Source organism: Hylaeus volcanicus, unplaced genomic scaffold, assembly GCF_026283585.1.
Source record: "Hylaeus volcanicus isolate JK05 unplaced genomic scaffold, UHH_iyHylVolc1.0_haploid 12278, whole genome shotgun sequence".
Taxonomy (NCBI): Eukaryota; Metazoa; Arthropoda; class Insecta; order Hymenoptera; family Colletidae; genus Hylaeus; species Hylaeus volcanicus.
Genome location: NW_026531329.1, coordinates 1 through 18,889, shown reverse-complemented (window position 1 = coordinate 18,889; position 18,889 = coordinate 1). Strand labels below are relative to the sequence as shown.

Sequence of the window (18,889 nt, the reverse complement as noted above, 5' to 3'; positions counted from 1 at the left end):
AATGAAGCACACAATACCAGCGCTGCAGAAAAAAATTAGTATCTGCGAGAATAAGAATTCTTTAAAGAAAACAGTTATTAGGTGACGAAGTCCAAATCCAATTTAAAATTTAACAGGAACTAATTTTATAAGCACAAGCATACAAGACGATATTTTAAGTGTAAGAAAAGATAATAAATTTTTAAAAGAGGCTTTTTTTTTATTTTCAAATAATAATCTTTTGTTACATTATGTGACCGATCACAAAAAAGCAGTGCATAATGTTTAATTTTTGTTTTTAACTTTTGGTGTTCTTTGTATTTTTTAAATTATTCAATTTTTCATAACAATATTATTTCAAGTTCATTCTGTCAGAACTCAATAGCAAAGAACGCGTATTCGTAAGCCACGCTTAGTTTTTTATATGACATATGTAAATTTGATCATAAAATCGCGAGAAAAAATCCTGTCACTCCCTTTGCACACCTATTAATGTAGAACAATTACAATTTTGCCCTTGTACGACTTCAGGGTTATGCATTTGTTACATTTTGTTCTTATCTCACCATACAACTGCTAGATTATTCTTTACTGTTGATGCTGGAGTATGAACAAATTTTTCTGTTGAGATATACTCTACCGCTATATCTTTTTAATTTCTTCTCTTATGTACTATGTTCAGGCTTCAGATAATTATGAAAATATTTAAATAACCCTTGTACACAAACTAGGGACCAATAGGTGCAGCTTTTGAATTTTACAAAAATTCTTAATGTGAACCATTTAAAACCCTTTGAAAATAATTTATGGTGCCATTTGGTTGTTGAATTCATCAAACTTCCAGTATTTTTCACAAATCTTTTATATACAATAAAATCACTACGTCTATACCGTTTGCTCCGACGTTTAGTCAAAAGAAAATCGTTAATTGTTATTTTATAAAGCTGCATTTGAGATTTTATCAGTTGAATTAACATGTTATCTCGAAAAGGAACACTAAATGTAAAAAGAAGCTTTTTTGTTTTTAGAGACTGAACTGTTACAACATGAAGCGTTTTTTCGACCTTCATGATTCATCTTCGCAGTCTATAGCTTAACTGCGAAACTAAATGAAACGGCGAGTTTCGTTGTTGGCTAAGCGACTCATCAGTAGGATTAGATCTCACCCTATCGCTCGACCGATTCGAGGCATTGATTAGGCGCACTCCGAGGAGAGGTTCCCATCTTTCAACTCTTGGGTTTGTACTGCATCCATTTAACGTCTCCGATGGTCGACAAGCATCTGCGTTAAAGTTTATTGTCTCTAAAAAGACTCTTCTTATTCCCTAATCATTCAGTTTAAAGTCTTGAATACGCTCTATCAATTTGAATGTCTCGGATAATTGACAAACTAAAAAGAATTTATAAATTTTTTTTTTTCAGACATGCTTATTCTCAAAAGTGTAAATTACAAAGTTTATTAAAAATATAAAAACATTACACGGATACGTTAATCTGTCATACCGTTATATCAGTATGTGAAATGAATGACATTAACGTAAGCTTATTTTGTTAAAATAATTTAAAATAAAAAAAAAAACATACTGAAAGCCGTTGTGTACATACAATTCTTTAATTATACTGGTTTTACAAAAAAGTTTAATAATTCATTTTACTTTGCTGTATATCAAAACACCCGTTTGTATGAAGACATTACAAAAATTTTGTTTTCATGTTAACAATAGTATTCAATTTTTTCTTTTACCCGATCTCAAGATTTACGCTTTTTATATATGAGATAAATTTATTATCCACCTACACCTGCAGACAAAACAATTTGATTTTCTATATTAGTCATGTTTACTACTTTGCAGAAAAAAAGTTTTGGTCAACGCAACTAAATAAACATGATTGACTGAAAAAGTTTATGAGAGCTTTTTCCGTTTTTAACAGAAATGTGAAGTTATGTGGGCTGCAAACGCCTCAATGTTGTCTAGTTACTTTGTCTTTTTCCATGTTCTGTATTGCCATCTACATACTCTAGATTATTACAAGGTTTTTTTTGAATTCAAAAATAATGAGTAAACCGTGATTCCGCTTCAAATTATTGATTGGATAGTACTGTTAATACTAAGAATAATATATGAATGCTTAATAAATGCTGTGTGATTTATTTCACTTACCGTTAACATCTCGACATATAACAGATTTGTAACTATAAATCTAAAAGTTATTTTAGCAGATATTGCGTATGTTTATGCAAACAACGCATAATTTACTATATCTTAAACTAAAACAAAAAGCTCACAATTTTTTTTTATTCTTCCAATTCTTTAATTTTTTTGCGTGTTTCAAACTGGCTTACCGTATTAACACCAAAGAATAAATGAATGGGTTATTCTTTTTATGAGATAATTTACTTTTAAATTATTTACAATACGTGCATATAAACAAAAATGTTTTAATAACTTATAAATAAAAAAGATTACATTTTATTTTACTAGATTCGATTCAAAAGAAAAAGAAAAGTAAAACATGTGGAGGATCAGCGTAAGTAAACAACGCGTCAGGAATGCATCCGATATTCACTCATAGCTTCGAGATAAAAAGTAACTAGTCTATTAATCAATGACGTTTATCAGTATATTATGCATCAAATATACATAAAAATTTAATCACAAAAAAAAAAGCCTACAACATATTTTTACATAGTTTTTAAAGAAAAAATTATTTTCAAAAAGGAAAATGGATAAAGTTGTATTGTAATGTGATTTAAAAGTGCCGGTCTATATAAATTTTCAAATGATGATTAATAAACTTGCACTAATATTAGCTAAACAAAATTATACGATCAACGAAGAGGACTTTTAACTACCACATTGAATATTTTTTTTTTGTCTTTATGCTTTGTAACGTCTTTATAGAAAAAAAAAACCAGAATTACTATTACTCCTCAGTAGAAGGAAATCAGGTAAATGGGATACGAGAATAAGTATCAATTAAAACAAGATGACCTGGATTAATGTTATTCTTGTGTGCAGTTATTTTTTAATAGTTATTAAAAATAAGTGAATACAAACAACAAAAAGTAGAATACGAAAAAAACAAAGAAAGTTCCACTACGGGTTAGAAACATGCGGGCTTTTGTAGATTTTAAGAACCAATTTTTTTAATTTTTATGTACAATATTCTTTAAAAAATAAAATTTAAGCTAATTTTGTAACAACAAATATGCTCTAGACAGGTCCACGTATATCTATTATGGTAACGTAATTTTCGGAGAAACGGAAAATGTTTGTAGCGTCAAAGTAAACGTATAAATAATTAGAATATAAAGAGAGGATTATAAAGCTTGACCCAAATACATTTCTAGAAATAAAAATTGTATTCTTCTTAGAAAAAAAGCAGGCATTAAATTTTGTATAATTCAATTTAAAATTTGACTAATAAAGTTTTTTGATGTATTTCAATTAGCAAAAGGTAATTGATGTAAAAAATAATCAATGGCTTCGTCTTTCCGTTCATTACTGCAAGATTCTTTGGCCACACGTATACGGATCACAGAATAATTCAACAAAATACTTCAGTGTACGCCCTGTATGTTTTCATTTTTTTTATAAAATAGTAAAAATTATTGAAAAATCAGTACTCTCTTATTCAATTGTGTATATAATAAGAAAAGCGTATCTCTTAACTTTACTATCAACTACAATAATCAACTTTTTCTGTGAAATCGGCTTAAGACTATTTTACTTCATGTCAATGTTCGAATAGTTATAGTAAATTTAAGAGAGTTTATCATACACAACAAAAATTTGGTTAAGAATTAAAAAGTAAAAAGTATGATAGCTTGATAAAATAAACCATAACATTGATAGTGGTTTTATCGGTTAAATATAACTTAGAATCATTTATAAATATAAACATATTTTTTTTTTCAATTAGAACAAATTACTAATTAAAAAATTCATGCGTACATCTACCTGGGACTATGGACATACTAACATTGTACGTCACGGAATAACGCATAACGCTTGGCTTATTTTAAGATACGTTTTTCATTGCACGATGCTTTAATTTTGTCATGCTTTACTAGTTGAAAAAGTTGTACATACTAATAACCGCAAGCAATACCGTAATTAAAGATGCTAATGGATTTTGCAGTCTAACTTACCTTGTTCAAATTTTGAGTTTTTGAGAAATGTAAACATTTATCAACAATTTAAACAATAAAATGTATTTATAGAATTTTAAAAACCTTGAAAATAACACCTAATATGCGAATTGTTAGTGTTTCGCATGCTTGATAGTTGTTTGAAGAATTGAGTATAAAAACTAGTAAAACTTACCAGGTGAAAAAAAAAAAAAGTGTACCATTTGGTTTTTATACTGTGATATAAATACTAGCAAAATTTAAATTCTGTAAAATATCCCCTTTAAATAATAACTTGATTTTCTTTGATTTGTAAAATTGTTGTTAAAAATTATCTTAGTCTATACATTTATTTATCTTATCTTTAGATAAACACATTTCCCAAATTAATTAAAAAAAACGTATTTTCATCCACAACAATATATTAGTACGTTATATTTGTAGGTTTCAAAACTAATTACAGAAAGAAAAAAAATTAAAGAACTAAAGTAAACGCATTGATATTTTTGCGAAAATTGAGGATTAATAAAAAAAAAATGTTCTTAGGATAAAAAAATAAGAATAGTACAAGAATTTTACAAAAACAAAGTAGTAAAAAAACATAACTGTCAATTTTTTTACAAAAATTTTTGTTATATATTGCACTATATGGGTGTTAGGCTAGAATCTTAATAATTTAGCACGTAACTATTAATAAGATTATTCTAGTAAAATAAAAGGTTGTAGAATGGAGTAACATAATAGCTTCATGAAATAAAAAATGTATTACTACATTTTTTCCAAATGTCTTATTTCAAACAAAAAAAAAAAAAAGATTCTTTAAAGACAACAAGTAGTCTGATAGACACATAGATAGGTTAATACTACTTTTTGACATGAAAAAAAATTGTAGTATACAATACAAAACATTAGTATTACATTTCATTTTTAATTAGTATGAAGTGAAAACAATTTTTCCATTGAATGTTTTAACTGTGTAATACTAGAAAATAGTTTAATTTTGTTGACGCTGTTAAATGCTATATAATTTTTATTGGACAAATAAATTAAAAGTTATTAGTTTTTAAAAATAATATAAGAGAAGTTTAGATAACTCATTTGAGATAACTTTGAGTCAATGAAAAACGAATTTGGTTTACGTATAATTTATTGCTTCTTAACAACTGCAGTTAAGCAGGTTTTAAGTTAAAAGTACCATCAATTTTACTCAACGTAAAAAAGAAATCTAAACACGAACTAAAAAAAAAAAGATAAAATTTTTTTGTTGTTGAATTATACATTTAGGTATATAATAAGCAAAAATTAAAAGAAATATAAAAAATCACCTAATTGGTATCAGTTTCTCGGACAACGCAAACAGGTGCGAGTTTCAGTTCTAGAGAGAAAGTACCTGGGGCGAAACTTTGCCTGAAACAAAATTAACATTGCAGAAAACAACAAGAATCCTTCAATACCGTGCAGCATCTTCAGTATGTGCCTAAAGGTAACATTAAACATTAGATTGAAGAATCAAAAAGCAAGGTTTAGTAACGAATAAATAGAAGTACCTTAACACCGTCAGAAACTAAAACATTTCCATCTGCGTTAGTATGACAATATTTGGCGTAGTATATTGCGCCTTGCTCCATCTTATTTTGCTTGTTGAGGTCGCTTTATCACAATTTTTAGTAAAAACGCGTACAAAACTGTACCTGCATGTGAGATTGCCTAACGAGCTTGGCGTTTGACGTAGTAACGTTCAAATCATATGATGACCGTGCAAGTACAAGAAGAGATAAAGGGTCTACTGCCGCATTTGAATGAGATTTTCTGTTCCAATCTGAGTCGAAGCTATACTCAAAATAGATACAAGCTGCATGATCTTTCGTAGGTATGGTAATATCCAGATCAATGACATCTTAAATTAAAACTACTTATAATTGGAAAAAAAAATTAATTGACATTTTACCACTTTGACTGAGTTGCCACTCTTGACTTTCGGTAAAATTCCAGTTGTCCCAAGGTGAAATTGATCGACATTTTCTAGGTGAATTGAAAATAGGTACTCTATGAGAATCTCCCTCACACTTAGCTCCTTCTTTAACCACAGCAACTAAGTAACTGTATTAAAAAAAAAAAAATTATCATAGACACCGAGCCTGTACTTACTCAATATGTAAGCATCCAATGGGTAACAGTTGAGTTTTAAGTCTGGCAGAAGTTGGACTATGAGATGTAAGAATTGGTTTATTTTGATGGATGATTTCAGGCTTAACAAGCTCAACAGCTTTGTGAATCGCGCGAATCGAACGACTAACAGGTGGATCGAATCTTGCAAAAAAATAGTACTTTAAATTGAATCATTTAATAATAATAAACTTTACGTGTGTTTTTGCAAAATGTCTTCAAAAGTGTCTGTAAATATTTAAAGCAGTTTAATGTGTGACTTTGAGATTCCGGTGTTACTTTACATACAGTCTATTTGCATTCTATAAGTAATTCTGAATTTTTCTATTTCAATGGAAAATGAAGACGCTCTGCTCCAAATGAAATAAACCCATATGACAAAGAACCAATTCATATCCTATAGAAAAAGTCTAACCTTTTAGTGAAACTTGGATGGTCGCTTTGTAGTTTAGAGGGATACTCGTTATCAGCGAAACATCTCTTAAAAAACATTTTACTGTAATATTTAGTGTACTACTTAAAAAGCTATTTACTTGGGGTATTGATGCATGATCCCATGATGCTGCATATATCCAATCTTCGAATGCTTTTAAATATCAAAAAAAATAGTTTTACTTCACTTATTGTGTTTTTACCTCCAGGTTTGTTGTTTCTTAGTGTGTTTCTTCGTCTTCCCTTCATGTATCGTACACCATATGTAACAGAATCATTTAAATCGTTATCACCTGTTAATTTGAATGACAATGTTTCCTTTCTGTCCTTTTATTCAAATTACCAGCAGCATCTGACATAGCCTCAGCGATAGCACTCTGTACCATTAAGTGTATGGATGATATGCATCAATACTTGATAGATTCAAAACGAAGATTTATTTGATGTATTCTTTACCTGCCATGTGAAAAAAACAACGCCATCTTGTGTTTACTTTAAAATCGACAAAAATATTTCACCTGGCTAATTACATCAGGAGAATCAAGGTCGCATATATCTTGATTTACTCCTCCCTAGCGTTAAAAATAAAAAAAAACCGTATGATAAGTACTAGAAAACAAAGGGGTTAACACTAACGCATGGCGTGTGATTATAAGAACCCCATGAAAATCCTATGGCTGGGGAACCTGAAAAAATAATACCGGTCTATAAAAAACGTTTAAATGATATAGCACATTGTAATTGAGGTACCGTAACGAAAATTGATTACTATTTGAAATAGATTTTCGGATACAAGTTCATTAATTATTCTTGCCTTTATACAATGTAAAGCTATTAATATTTAATCTAACAAATAATTTCAATCTACTGTTTTTGTTCTGAAGCAGCCGCCATTTCCAACTTTGTAGGGAAAATCAAAGATAGGATCTATGCCAAGTTCCGTCTTGAAGGTATACGGTAATAACACAAAAAACTGAAATCACTTTAGTAATTAAAAACTTACATCATTCCTATGATAAAGTCCCCAGCTGTTGGGAAATGGAAGGAGCCATAAATCGCGAGTCTTCAACTGAGTGACAATATTATTTTTATTTTCTATTATTTCTATAATAGTCATTACGATGTGCGTAAGAGTTGGAATTCTTTCGTAGTATCGACACAACATCGAAATATATGTAATTATTGCAGCAGTGCCTTCAGTGTTTTCTCCTCCAAAACCTCCTAGAAGTAGAACCTGTGGTTTCCTTGTGACTTCTTGAGTTATATTTTCCTTAACAGTTAAACGGACTATTGGTGTTTCGCATCTGGTTAAATTCAAAATTTATCTAAAAAATAAAATATACTGAATTCACGTACCGTTTTTCCCCGCACATCAATTTAGAATCATTGAATAATTTTCCAGGGTATTTCTTCCCATATATATCTTCCGCCTTTCTTATTGTAACAAGAGATGGATACGTTCTTTCAAGCAATTTCAGAGTTTCCCATGCCTCACTATAATTTATGTCTTCATACACTTTATAATCTGAGTTATTCATTGCATTAGTAGATATAAGCATAGAAGCTAAGAGTAAAACGAAGAATTTCATTTTTTATTTTTGTTATGTTAAATTTATAAGAATTTCTTCTTTGTTCCAAAGTGATTCTTAATGTCGCTACGAAGCATATATGCACTTAATACTACAAATTAAAAAAACATCCCAGATGCTGAACATGCTAATTGTGCCGTTTTATGAAGTTCACATTTAGCTATAGTGTTTCGATAGAGAGGAAAATTTGTTTTCTGTGTCTTTGAAATTTTTCATCGAAAATTTCTAATACGTAACAATAGTTTTTCTTAGTTTTTTCCAAATAAAAAACCAAAGAAAAATATTTTAATAATCTATAATAGATATTAAGTTAAAGAACGAAAATTAAATTAAGAATATTTTTATACAATAAATAAACATTATTATGTTTTTAGTATTATAGTGCCACACTTAAACTAACTTTACTTCTTCAAAAAATATTATCTAAAGAATTAAAACGTAATTTCAGTATTGGATTTGGTTATTAATTTTTAAAAATTGTTTAAAAGTGTTGTTGTGACAAGCCTCAGAAATCCTTAGCTGTTATGCATTGTTACTTAAAAAAATGGCCCAAAATTGAATTTTTTTTTTTCACTGTTGAGATGTATTCACAAACCAAATATTGTTCGGTATTTTTTTGATAATATGAGTATAAGGTACGCTTAAATACGGTGAAACTATGTAGTTTTACAATAGGGCGGTAAAGCTGAATTTTAATTTTCCTTGCCTTTGTGTTCATTGTCGTTTTTCTTCTGAAAATTTGGTTTTTCAAAAGCTATATTATAACATATAAAAGAATTGCAGTTAGTGGCACAACTGGTTTATTTTTCTTTAGTTGTAAGATTAAAAAAACTAAGGAAATCTTTACACATTAGGTTGAAGTGTTCAAAACATTTCAACTGAATTTATAACAAAAAAGTAAAGGAAATTGCTGTAGCAAAATTTTTTTTATCTTCTAGCATTTTGTTGTGTATTCAATAGAGGAAAAATTCATGTTAAAGTGTTAAAATTGTTTAATTGACAAGAGTAGTTTTAAACTACGTTAAACTCACTTGTATTAATTCTTAAAAACTATAATTTTTCACAATTTCATAATAAAACATAAACTTAAACTATGGCTTCGAGTATTTTCCCATAATATTAATAGTATTCAAAAGTGGTAAAATTATATTGACCTTGTTCATTCGTTTAATAAATCAGTCGCATTAATGAAAAATATTTTTATGTACTTTACTTTCAAATAAATATCTACATTTTAACGAAATGGAGGTTTTAAAAGCAAACATAATAAATTTTATGAATAATTATTGCAAACAATTCGATGAACAGCTAAAAATTTTGATTTAAATCAATGTGAAAAGAAAAAAAGTTTAGTTGTTGCGCCTATAAATAATTTTATCAACAAGGTGTTAATTTTTTTATTTACATTACAATTTTTACCTTGATTTTGAGTACTTTTGCAGAAACAAAATTTCATTGTTTAGTTGAGTCAAGTGAAAGGACAAATCTATAGCATAAAGCATGTTATTTCGTTTCCTCTTGCTTTATTTTTAAAACCTCCTAGTAAAGAATGAACAAGAATGCAAAAATCAAATGTTGGTTTTTATTTAAATTTCCTTATCGACTTTAAAGCCTTCGCTTTTTTTTTGTTGAAATAAATTATCTTAGTAATAAAATTCATAATATTTTTATACCTTCTTGCAGACGATTTCGTTAAAGAGTAGCATTAGCAAATTTTGTAATCGTATTGTGTATAATATTCTCTCAAAAATTTGTATATTCAATTGTAATTTTATCTAAAACTACTTTTTTTTTGAAAATTTTTTTATTGCGATGGGGTGATAAAACAACGAAGCAAGCTTTAGGTGACGTGTACTAAACGTTAATAATTTCCTTTTTTGGTGTAGTTATTATTTCAAAGATAAGATGAATGTAAGCATTGCTCAAAACCGAGAGAAAACGAAATACTTTTGAAAAAGATTGGAGATCAACTTTTTTTTCAATAGCATAAAAGTATTTTGATAAGAATTTCATTAATCAACAATTCAGGGAACCACAAACATACTTTTTTTATTAAGTCTTTTCTTCATGTGTAAGATGTGAAGTATCACGATGAATTCCGCACACAAGCTTCATGTCATTACAGTTCAAAGCACTTCATTCTTTAAAATTTTCTACGTAAAGGTTAACTCATTTTCTACAAAAAAACCCTTACGTACAATTTCAACTACCTTAAGCTTAATGGAACCAATAGTCAAAGTACTTAAGATTAAATTGTAAAAAGATTTTTGTTAGCATGCAAGAAAAAAATTCGCAACAAGTCACCTGAGAAAGTTGAAATAAATAACATCAAATCAGGGTAATAATCGTTTGTTAGTTTTCTGATCTAAGTCAAACTTTATGAGAATTTACAGATATAGTTTTTCGAAAGCCTAAATTTTTTTGTGGGAGAAACATCGCCACTTCGTAAAAATCAATCAACACGAACTAAATGACGTGTAATTTAAACAGAAAGCTTACTGATTATTTTCTTTCGTTATTCAAACGTAAAAATAAATTTAGCCTTACTTTGTTCAGTCAGCAAAGATACTTCTATAACTGGGGTAGCGTCATGTGATACTAATTAATAATTAACTAATATTAAAATTGAGTTTTTTTTGTAGCTTAGTAAACTATATTTTATCGAAACTTAGAAACAAATGTCCAATTATCTCTGTTAACATAGAGCTTAAAATTTTTTCTTGTTATTGATTTTTAAATCAAAAGCAAAATTATACCTGTATTCCTACTTGTTTTGTTCTTCTTTTTAATAATAGTTTTTTCTATCTTTCGTAAAAATTTTCTCGTTTTTTTTCTAAACTCTGTGAATTGGAAACGAACATAATAAAACTTTCCTCATCGATTCAAGTCGCTTAGTCAAGGACAAAACTCTGTTTCATTCATTAGTCCCCTTAAGGAATAATCGAATAAGTCGAATTAAGACCACTGAAAAAATAGTTCATGTTATAACTCTTCTCATCGACTTCGGATAGTTCTTTTTTTTTTGTAAATGAAAACATTCATAAGCGTTTATCTGCGTAGAAAAAATGTAATGTTATACTAAAAATATATGCATTGGCAATAATTTTTTTTACAGATCTTTTAAAATATATAGATGGAGAGGTATTTAACTTATATTTTAAATTAATGAGAGATTTATTAAAGTAGAGCTGTTCATTTCTTTTCAATTCGAACTATAGTGCACCTATAGATTGATAATAAACATTGTATAAATCTAAACTCTCCCTTAGAAAAATGGTAAAAGGAAAACAAATTTACTTTTGGTACTGACTGTTACCATAAATCAATTTAGTATATGGTTATCGTATAGAGGAGAATAATAACAATAAAAAGAAAATTGATTTAAGATTTACAAAATAACGTTGATTCGAATAATCGTGACAACAATAATTTTTTTTGAAAGTGAGAATCAGCATAGTACTCATAAATTAGCGACAACAATTAAACTGATCAAGATAGTCATTATAACAATACCGATTAAAAATTTTAATAGTGAAAAGTATAAAAAATTCATTTTCAAAAAACGAAAGATTTTATACAATAAGGAAAATGAGAAGATAGTGAACATAAAAAGACAACGAAACGAAAAAATACTCAATAACATTAACAATTATGCAAAAAATTATATAAAAAATGTCCTTTACAAATTTTCAAAATCAACAAGAAAGTGAATTATGAGTGTTTGAAGATATAGTAACAAAAAAATTGGCTGTTGAAAAATAATCAACCTAAGAGATAGAGTATTGAGAAATTCGGAAAAAGTGACAAAATCAATTTTAAAATTTTTAATTGTTCTTTTTGTTTTAATGGCGCATTTATTTGTTAACTTTTTTTTTATTTCCGTTAACACTATACAAAGATTAGGCAATTTATTCTAAAGAGATTTATATTGCTTAGCAGATCGTTCTCTTTATCAAGTTTAATACATTTTTATGAAATTGAAGAAAAAAGTAAATCAAAAGTGCCAATTTTTTTTCTCAAGACAGTTTGATTGCATATCCTGGCAAGTCGTTTTTGCAATAGTTCAGTATTTTAAAAATAAATTTGTTAAGCGAAATTTTTTGCGAATGGTATCTCTTTGTAGGAAAATAGCTTCCTCACATTTTCTCCATTCCTCAAACTCCCTAATAAATATGGAAAGCAAAATAATTTCAGATACAACGACGTTGTCATTTCACTCGTCCGTTCATAAATTAATATATCAACTTTATATACTTTAAATACAACTTTTAAAATTCGAGTTGCTACGCAAGCATGAACGAGTGAACTCTAGCATGAATTGCTTTTAGTTCAGCTACAAACTTTGTCTTGTAAATATTGTGACATGAGGTATTTATTAATACTGTCGAAAAGTATGGTTGAGTGTCAAAGTTGTTTCAGTCATGTCCCGATTACTATATACTCTCGAACGTGTATCTGATTTACTCTAGTGCTTTATGACTTTGCATACACCAAAGTAATGTTTGTTGTTATAAATATGAACGCCTAACCTTGCTACTATTAATTTCAGGGGCGGCAAAGATTTTTGACTTTGTGTTTCCATAACATATATATTCTTTTACAATACATGCTATATCTTTAAAGTTCACTTTTTTTAAAGGTCTTTCTATTTATGTTAATCTAAAAAAACTTCCCAGTAAAGTTTCCACTGTTAATGTAAACGTTTCTTGAGTAGAATCTACCACTATCTTCGCATAAAATCAGTCAAACAAAGCTTATGCCTCTGTATTGGAACTGATTTTTCTTTAATAATGCTATACAAATTTTCTTCATTTCCTTTCTAAGACTTTATCCAGACCTTGTTTTCTTTGAGAACTTAAAATTTTTTTTTTGTACTTCTAAAGAAGGTAATTATTCGATGATTCAATTTGTTTTAAAAGCAAGTTGCTAAACAATTTTTCTCAAGATTATTACTAACAAAGAATATCGACGCTGAAATATTCAGTAACAAAGCTGCTTATAAAGACATATTCTTACCTCTTTTCCTTCGTAATCTCAGATATAGTTATTCCTGAAAAGAATAAATAATCTTTAATTCTTTTTTTTTAATAACAAATTAGTATAATTTAACTTATAGAATTAATAATATGGACTATTGCTGAGTGAAAATAAGAAAAAATATGAGCACTCCTAAGGTTGTTGCAAACATAGTATTCAAACTTGAGCCTGATACTTTCGGTTTTCTAGAATCAATAATAAAAGCGTGCTAGGGTTTTTTTAATGTATTTATCTCAGCGTTAAAAGTGCATACATGAGCAATTTTCTTGTTTTTTGTCATCCCCCCAAAAAATTAAGAAATATGTCATTGAATTGACACTAAATCTCAATTTTACTCTTAAAAAAATGTGAAGCAACAGCACAAGTACAGATAATGATGAGAACGTTTTAAAGCAAACAAAGAAGTTGAACCATGTGTGAAAACGAAAAATCGTTTACGCGGCATCCTTTCTAAATGTAAAGTTATTTATAACAAAAACATATGCTCTGTGTAAAGGAAGAACAAGCGTTGTTGAGAAGAAACAGTTAGTTAAAAACCTAAAAACACTTTTGGGGCACTGGTTGTTTAAGATTTCGGATTAAATCTCATTATTCATTCACAGTGGCGAAGAAGTAGGAATTGGGGTAGAACACGTCTTAAAACTGAAAATAAAAAAAAGTAGTAATTTAAAACATGAAGAAATGGAAAAAAAAAGTAAAACTGCGGTATGCGCACGAAATATATCAACACCAAATATGTGACTATGAGCATTACAGTGAAGTAGTCTGCATACATGAAAACAAAATCTCGAGAGCTTGTGCTTGTTGTCAAGACAAAGAATAGTCGTGAATCAACATACCAAAATGATGCAACCGAATTTCAAAGAGTATTTTAAGTATTGAGAAATCTCTCTGATTCATTTAAGGTTTTTAATTAGGAGAAGTTCTGATAGGGGCTCTGACATCTTTATGTATGTTTTACTTTGTAGAGCTTCAATTTTTTTTTCATCAAGTTCAATTGAGGAACTTATTTCAAAATGGAGACTATGATAGAACTTTCTAGAACAATTCACGACAAAATTACAAAACGGTAAAAATATGAAGATGTTTACATATCTGTCAAGACACCTTTCTAATACAATAAGGTATCAATAGAAGAGTGAGATAAGGGAAATTAGAAAAGCTCCTATTCGTCGAAACAAAAGAAAACCCACTCTGTTTCAGTGTGCTTATGAAAAGCGCAAAACGCATTCTTTTCTCAGTAACATAAAAATAAAGGGTAATTTTTTTGTCCAGCTTACAGGTAGCTAGGAAACGACGAAACATGCCGTTTCATTCAGTCTTCCTCTTGAGGAGTCGTTCGTAAAGCCGAATTATGAGCTATGAAAAGATGCCGCATAGTGTAACACTTAATTCCTTTGTTTAATCAATTTCTCGGTTCTTACATACTATGAGTTTTTAAAAAATAAATGTTAAAAATACTGGGCACAAACACAATAGACAAATTAAGAACTGAATGCAATAATTGGTAGTTTTAGTGATTAGTGAAGATTTTAAAAATCGCTACAAACATGGTCGAAGAAATTTTAGAATTAGTGAAACATGAGATAATTTTTATGTTTTATTTAAAGTGCAATTAAATTTTTGTTGAAATTTTGTCATATCAGTGTCGAAAAAAAATTGCGTTATCCGTGTTTAATTGACATAAAACTATTTCTACATGGGAGAACAGCTTAAGAGGTAGTATTACACGTAACTCAGAACCCATATTCAAGGAAATTAGTAGATTGAATGATTGCTAGGTATCTTGTCGACAAATCTACTCAAATTTATAGTATAAATTTATGTATCTGATTATGGTATCAGCGATTCTTTAAAAATAATTTTAACATATTGTTACATAGTTAATTGAGAATGAAGAGTATCAATTTTTTTTTTTATGTATATTTTCTTTAATAAACGTAAGTACTGTTAAAGGAAAACACTAAAGCGTCATTCCATCTCTGGTAAAAGGATACAATTAGGTAAGTATAGCAAAGTAGCGTATCCTAAATACGATCTAGGAAGACACTTTAAAAAAATAATATCATGAGTCTTTACGTAGAATGCCTTTTGTAAACATAAAATTGAATGAAAAGCACAAAAATTATTATAAAATCTTTTTGATTAGTTTGACTTATGTATAACTTCGCTGCAAAGAATACATTGTACTCTATGCAAATTAATAGCATGAGTGACTTTAAAGTACACCTTCTTTTTTTCAATTTTTTTATTAATGCCAAGAAGAATCATCTTTGGGAAATGTATATAGAAAATGTACATGACCCACATATTCATACGTTAAAACTAATCTATAAAAAACCTACAGTTTTGTAATAGGAGTAAGATAGAGCCTTTTCGGATATTTTAAACCTTAAAAAAATAAAGGGTTGTTCCGTTTATTATTAAATATAATAATAATATACACTGTTTTGGAATTCATGTCAATAAAATGTAACAAATATTTAGTTTTGCTGAAATTTAGAAACGAATTGCGATGTATACATTTCTGTAACGATATAATAAGCTTTTTGCATAATTCTATTAAAGTACGTAACAAAAATCTATCATGTATATTATAATGTACAAAATGTTACTTTACTACCACTAGATCCACTTTTTATTGATGAAATTGCAGTATTTTCTTTGTTTCCGTTCTTGTTAGCAACGTAACACAAAATATATTAAAGATACACTCAGTTCTCAAGTAAAATTCTTTTTACCAAAACTTTATTACTTAAGCTGATAATGCAATGCTTCCTATTCTACAGTCCGATAACAGTGACATGCTTCATTTTTTCCTCGTCGTTATAACGAAGGTCGGAGAGACAAAAGAAAATTTTGAAAGTTTTTACGAAACTTAAGTAAAGTTATACTATTATAATGTTGGAGATTACGAAAAATGATTTTGTTACGATTTTTATTCTGATGCATCATATTCTATTTTTTATCGCATCAAACATAAGTTTTTTTTTTTTCCCGTGACGAGTACGTTGTGTATTCCCCTTAACAAATTTATTTTAATTTTTTTATTCTATTTCTTTGTAAATAATTTTATTTAATAAATAATAAACTTATTATTTCTTTTTAATTTGTCAGCAAAAGAAAACTTAACATAACTTTTTGATTGTATTCTTAATAAAAGATAACGTTAATGAAAACAGTTTTTTTTTTTAAGAAAGATACTAGGGTTGTTTATGTCTTTTTAAACAAAAAAAGACATAGATATTCTAGAATATGCGGAACTTATTTTAGGAAAAATGTACTAAAAATAAATTAAGTAAAAGCATTTTTGATGCTTTCAGTGTTTCGTGGTTCAAGGTTTTTATATTCTTGTTACCAAAGGAAGTACCTCTTTCGTTAACCTTTGCTTTTAAGCCATTTTTTTTTAAAAGTAATTTTGTAATGTGCACCATATGGTTAACAATGATAGAGAGTTTGGTGTCTCTCATTGCTTGACGCTAGTCATAATTTTGCTTTGGAACAGAATTTCAAAAAAATCAATTAAAAATTATCATTGTTATCATCTTGCTACAGTGATGATTTGTGTGACTATATAAGTAACCCCTGTATTATTGCATTTCTTACAAAGCTGAAACTTTTCTTAATTGCGTTTTTCGCTGTTTCCTAAATGTCATAAAGGTTATACAATTTTACGCACCAATTATTTTAAAATTAATTTGAACACTGAAACTTTGCAATATGGATTATTTTTATTTGTAAAAAAACGTCTAGCCAAGAGTGGCAAAAAATTGGATGTGAGTCTAATATTAAAGTTGTACAAACATATATTACATTTTCCCCAACCTGTTTTGCACGATAAAGAAGATCCGCTTACCTACACTAAGTTTAGGTAAATATATGGGAGAAAACATTTACGAGTGTAATTCAATTTTTTTTTTCTCACTACTTTAGAGCGTCACAGTACTAATTGATTACATTTTAATACTTAAGAACGCAAGAAATATGCAGTGAAGTTTTTAAATAAGCGTCTGTAACATAGCTTTTATTAGACCAATTTCTTTTAAGAAAGTAATACATATCTCACCACAATAAGAAAGGAAAAATAATTGAGTATTATAATGCTTTTATATTTATAAATTTTTGACTATGGTATAAAAGATTTTATGTTCAAAAAAAAACGCTCCATGCGTTTTTTTTTCAACAGGAATATTTATAAAAATTTAGCATGAAAACATATACCAGTACAAAATTCAAAATTTGTGACGACAAAATAAAAAAAAGTCAACAAGACATCTTTTTAAAATACAAATAGAGACAATATAAGAAATCTGACGGTTAAAGAATTTTTTTTTCTGCAGCTTACTCTACTTTTCTCATTTTACATGAATACATATACACGTTTAAAATGAAAATTTAAGAATGCTATATATTGGAAAAAAAAATTTTTAAATTCTTAAAACTTCTTTAATAATCCCATGGGTTTCAGTTAATCGATATCCTGACAAGGTAAGTTTTTAAATGAACAAACCGTGATAGCATGAAACGTCATTTTAAAACTTACAGTTCGGTTTCATGAGTATACCTGAAACGAAACACTTTACGAAACGTGAAGTATTGTCGTTACCTACGCGATTCATGCGTTAGCTTGGTTTTAACCTAATGCTATATCCATTCTAACCAATCTACTAATGTTTTCCTCAAGGGAAGGCTTCATATATTTATCTTCACCGATGGTTGAGCATCTCAAAAGAGCTTTTTTTTTTTTTCAGTTTTCACACTTCAATATCCATAAATCGTGTTCTTATAGTGTATTACAAGGCAGTGTAATTTTTTTTTAACGTTTGTCCTGCAACAACAACATACGCACAAAATTGCATGATTCTAAGGATATTAGCGGATTAGATGAATGCAATTACAAACACGTTCTTCATTCCGCCACATAACTTAAAAGATATATTCATATAAAAAAAAAAATTTTGCTGTGCAGACTTAGTTTATTAAAACTTACTTTTTAAACATGTAGATTAAGCAGTATATTACGAAAAAACTGTTAGTAAAGCGTAAATGAGTAGTTGATTATATATATTAATTACAATTTTTCTTCACGTGGGTTTGGTAAAGAGAAAAAAAAAATTCTGAAAATGAGTGAATTGCAACCCTCAATTAGATACATGATTGGTGGATTAAAACTTTATTCATGCTGTCGATTTTCGTATTTTATAGTTTGTAGTTAAGCAAAAAAAAATTTTAATAAAAGTTGTACTTCTTGTATAACAAAACATTCTTAAAATAATTTAAAAATTTATAGTGGAACTCAATATTCAGAAAACAATTTTCTCTTTAAGGAACTTTTTTTTATAAACTCGTAAAATTGAATGAAAACAAATTTGTTTAAGTTAACTTAAAATTTCTAGGAAACGTAACTTAATTTTTCCAATAAAGATTCTTTGAATGTGTAACGGAAAATTGAGAGTATTGTAACTTTACCTAAAGGCTTAAAACCGTTACAGTATGAGGCATCCTTCCGGAGCTCATAATTCGGCTTCACAGCCTATCCCTCAGAGGGGACACT

The 18,889-nt window shown here is 28.3% G+C and overlaps 1 protein-coding gene and 3 long non-coding RNA genes across 16 annotated transcripts; 2 read left to right on the top strand and 2 right to left on the bottom strand.

The window, feature by feature from the left end:
* Positions 1-5,221: 5,221 nt before the first annotated feature.
* Positions 5,222-8,298, bottom strand: LOC128882083 (uncharacterized). Of its 3 annotated transcripts, XM_054133652.1 has the most exons (20): positions 8,066-8,298; positions 7,830-8,013; positions 7,713-7,778; positions 7,578-7,652; positions 7,460-7,523; positions 7,346-7,395; positions 7,228-7,281; positions 7,053-7,086; positions 6,913-7,002; positions 6,811-6,863; positions 6,693-6,757; positions 6,566-6,627; positions 6,475-6,505; positions 6,260-6,421; positions 6,060-6,211; positions 5,803-6,008; positions 5,659-5,748; positions 5,566-5,588; positions 5,437-5,518; positions 5,222-5,347 (listed from the first exon to the last, which is right to left on the bottom strand). In XM_054133652.1, the coding sequence occupies exons 1-19, from the start codon at positions 8,296-8,298 to the stop codon at positions 5,437-5,439; spliced, it is 1,776 nt and encodes a 591-aa protein (XP_053989627.1). In that variant the 3' UTR covers positions 5,222-5,347. The 3 variants fall into 3 exon arrangements, with proteins under 3 accessions (XP_053989627.1, XP_053989626.1, XP_053989628.1); XM_054133651.1 differs by having other exon boundaries at positions 5,222-5,518; XM_054133653.1 differs by having other exon boundaries at positions 5,222-5,518; positions 5,659-5,739.
* Positions 7,176-8,252, top strand: LOC128882084 (uncharacterized). Of its 4 annotated transcripts, XR_008458286.1 has the most exons (7): positions 7,176-7,306; positions 7,366-7,534; positions 7,597-7,666; positions 7,731-7,832; positions 7,898-7,936; positions 7,988-8,061; positions 8,112-8,252. It is a non-coding gene; the product is annotated as an uncharacterized LOC128882084 (long non-coding RNA). The 4 variants fall into 4 exon arrangements; XR_008458285.1 differs by having other exon boundaries at positions 7,901-8,061; XR_008458283.1 differs by having other exon boundaries at positions 7,898-8,061.
* A 1,682-nt stretch (positions 8,299-9,980) lies between the features above and the next one.
* On the bottom strand, positions 9,981-11,808 carry LOC128882082 (uncharacterized). 7 transcript variants are annotated; one of them, XR_008458277.1, is made up of 4 exons: positions 11,055-11,808; positions 10,509-11,004; positions 10,343-10,451; positions 9,981-10,268 (listed from the first exon to the last, which is right to left on the bottom strand). It is a non-coding gene; the product is annotated as an uncharacterized LOC128882082 (long non-coding RNA). The 7 variants fall into 7 exon arrangements; XR_008458282.1 differs by having other exon boundaries at positions 9,981-10,451; positions 10,509-10,602; positions 10,690-11,004; XR_008458279.1 differs by having other exon boundaries at positions 9,981-10,451; positions 10,509-10,796; positions 10,846-11,004.
* Positions 11,809-12,743: 935 nt separating this feature from the next.
* Positions 12,744-14,907, top strand: LOC128882081 (uncharacterized). 2 transcript variants are annotated; one of them, XR_008458275.1, is made up of 4 exons: positions 12,744-14,040; positions 14,092-14,240; positions 14,304-14,404; positions 14,460-14,907. It is a non-coding gene; the product is annotated as an uncharacterized LOC128882081 (long non-coding RNA). The 2 variants fall into 2 exon arrangements; XR_008458274.1 differs by having other exon boundaries at positions 12,758-14,240; positions 14,460-14,905.
* The last annotated feature ends 3,982 nt before the right edge of the window (positions 14,908-18,889 follow it).

Coding starts and splice junctions, on each gene's coding strand:
- LOC128882083 (XM_054133651.1), bottom strand. CDS start 8,298: ATGAAATTCTTCGTTTTACTCTTAGCTTCTATGCTTATATCTACTAAT. Junction 7,003..7,052: donor GGCTATGTCAGATGCTGCTG/GTAATTTGAATA, acceptor TCAAATTAACAG/GTGATAACGATTTAAATGAT. Junction 6,422..6,474: donor GACATTTTGCAAAAACACAC/GTAAAGTTTATT, acceptor TTTTTTTGCAAG/ATTCGATCCACCTGTTAGTC.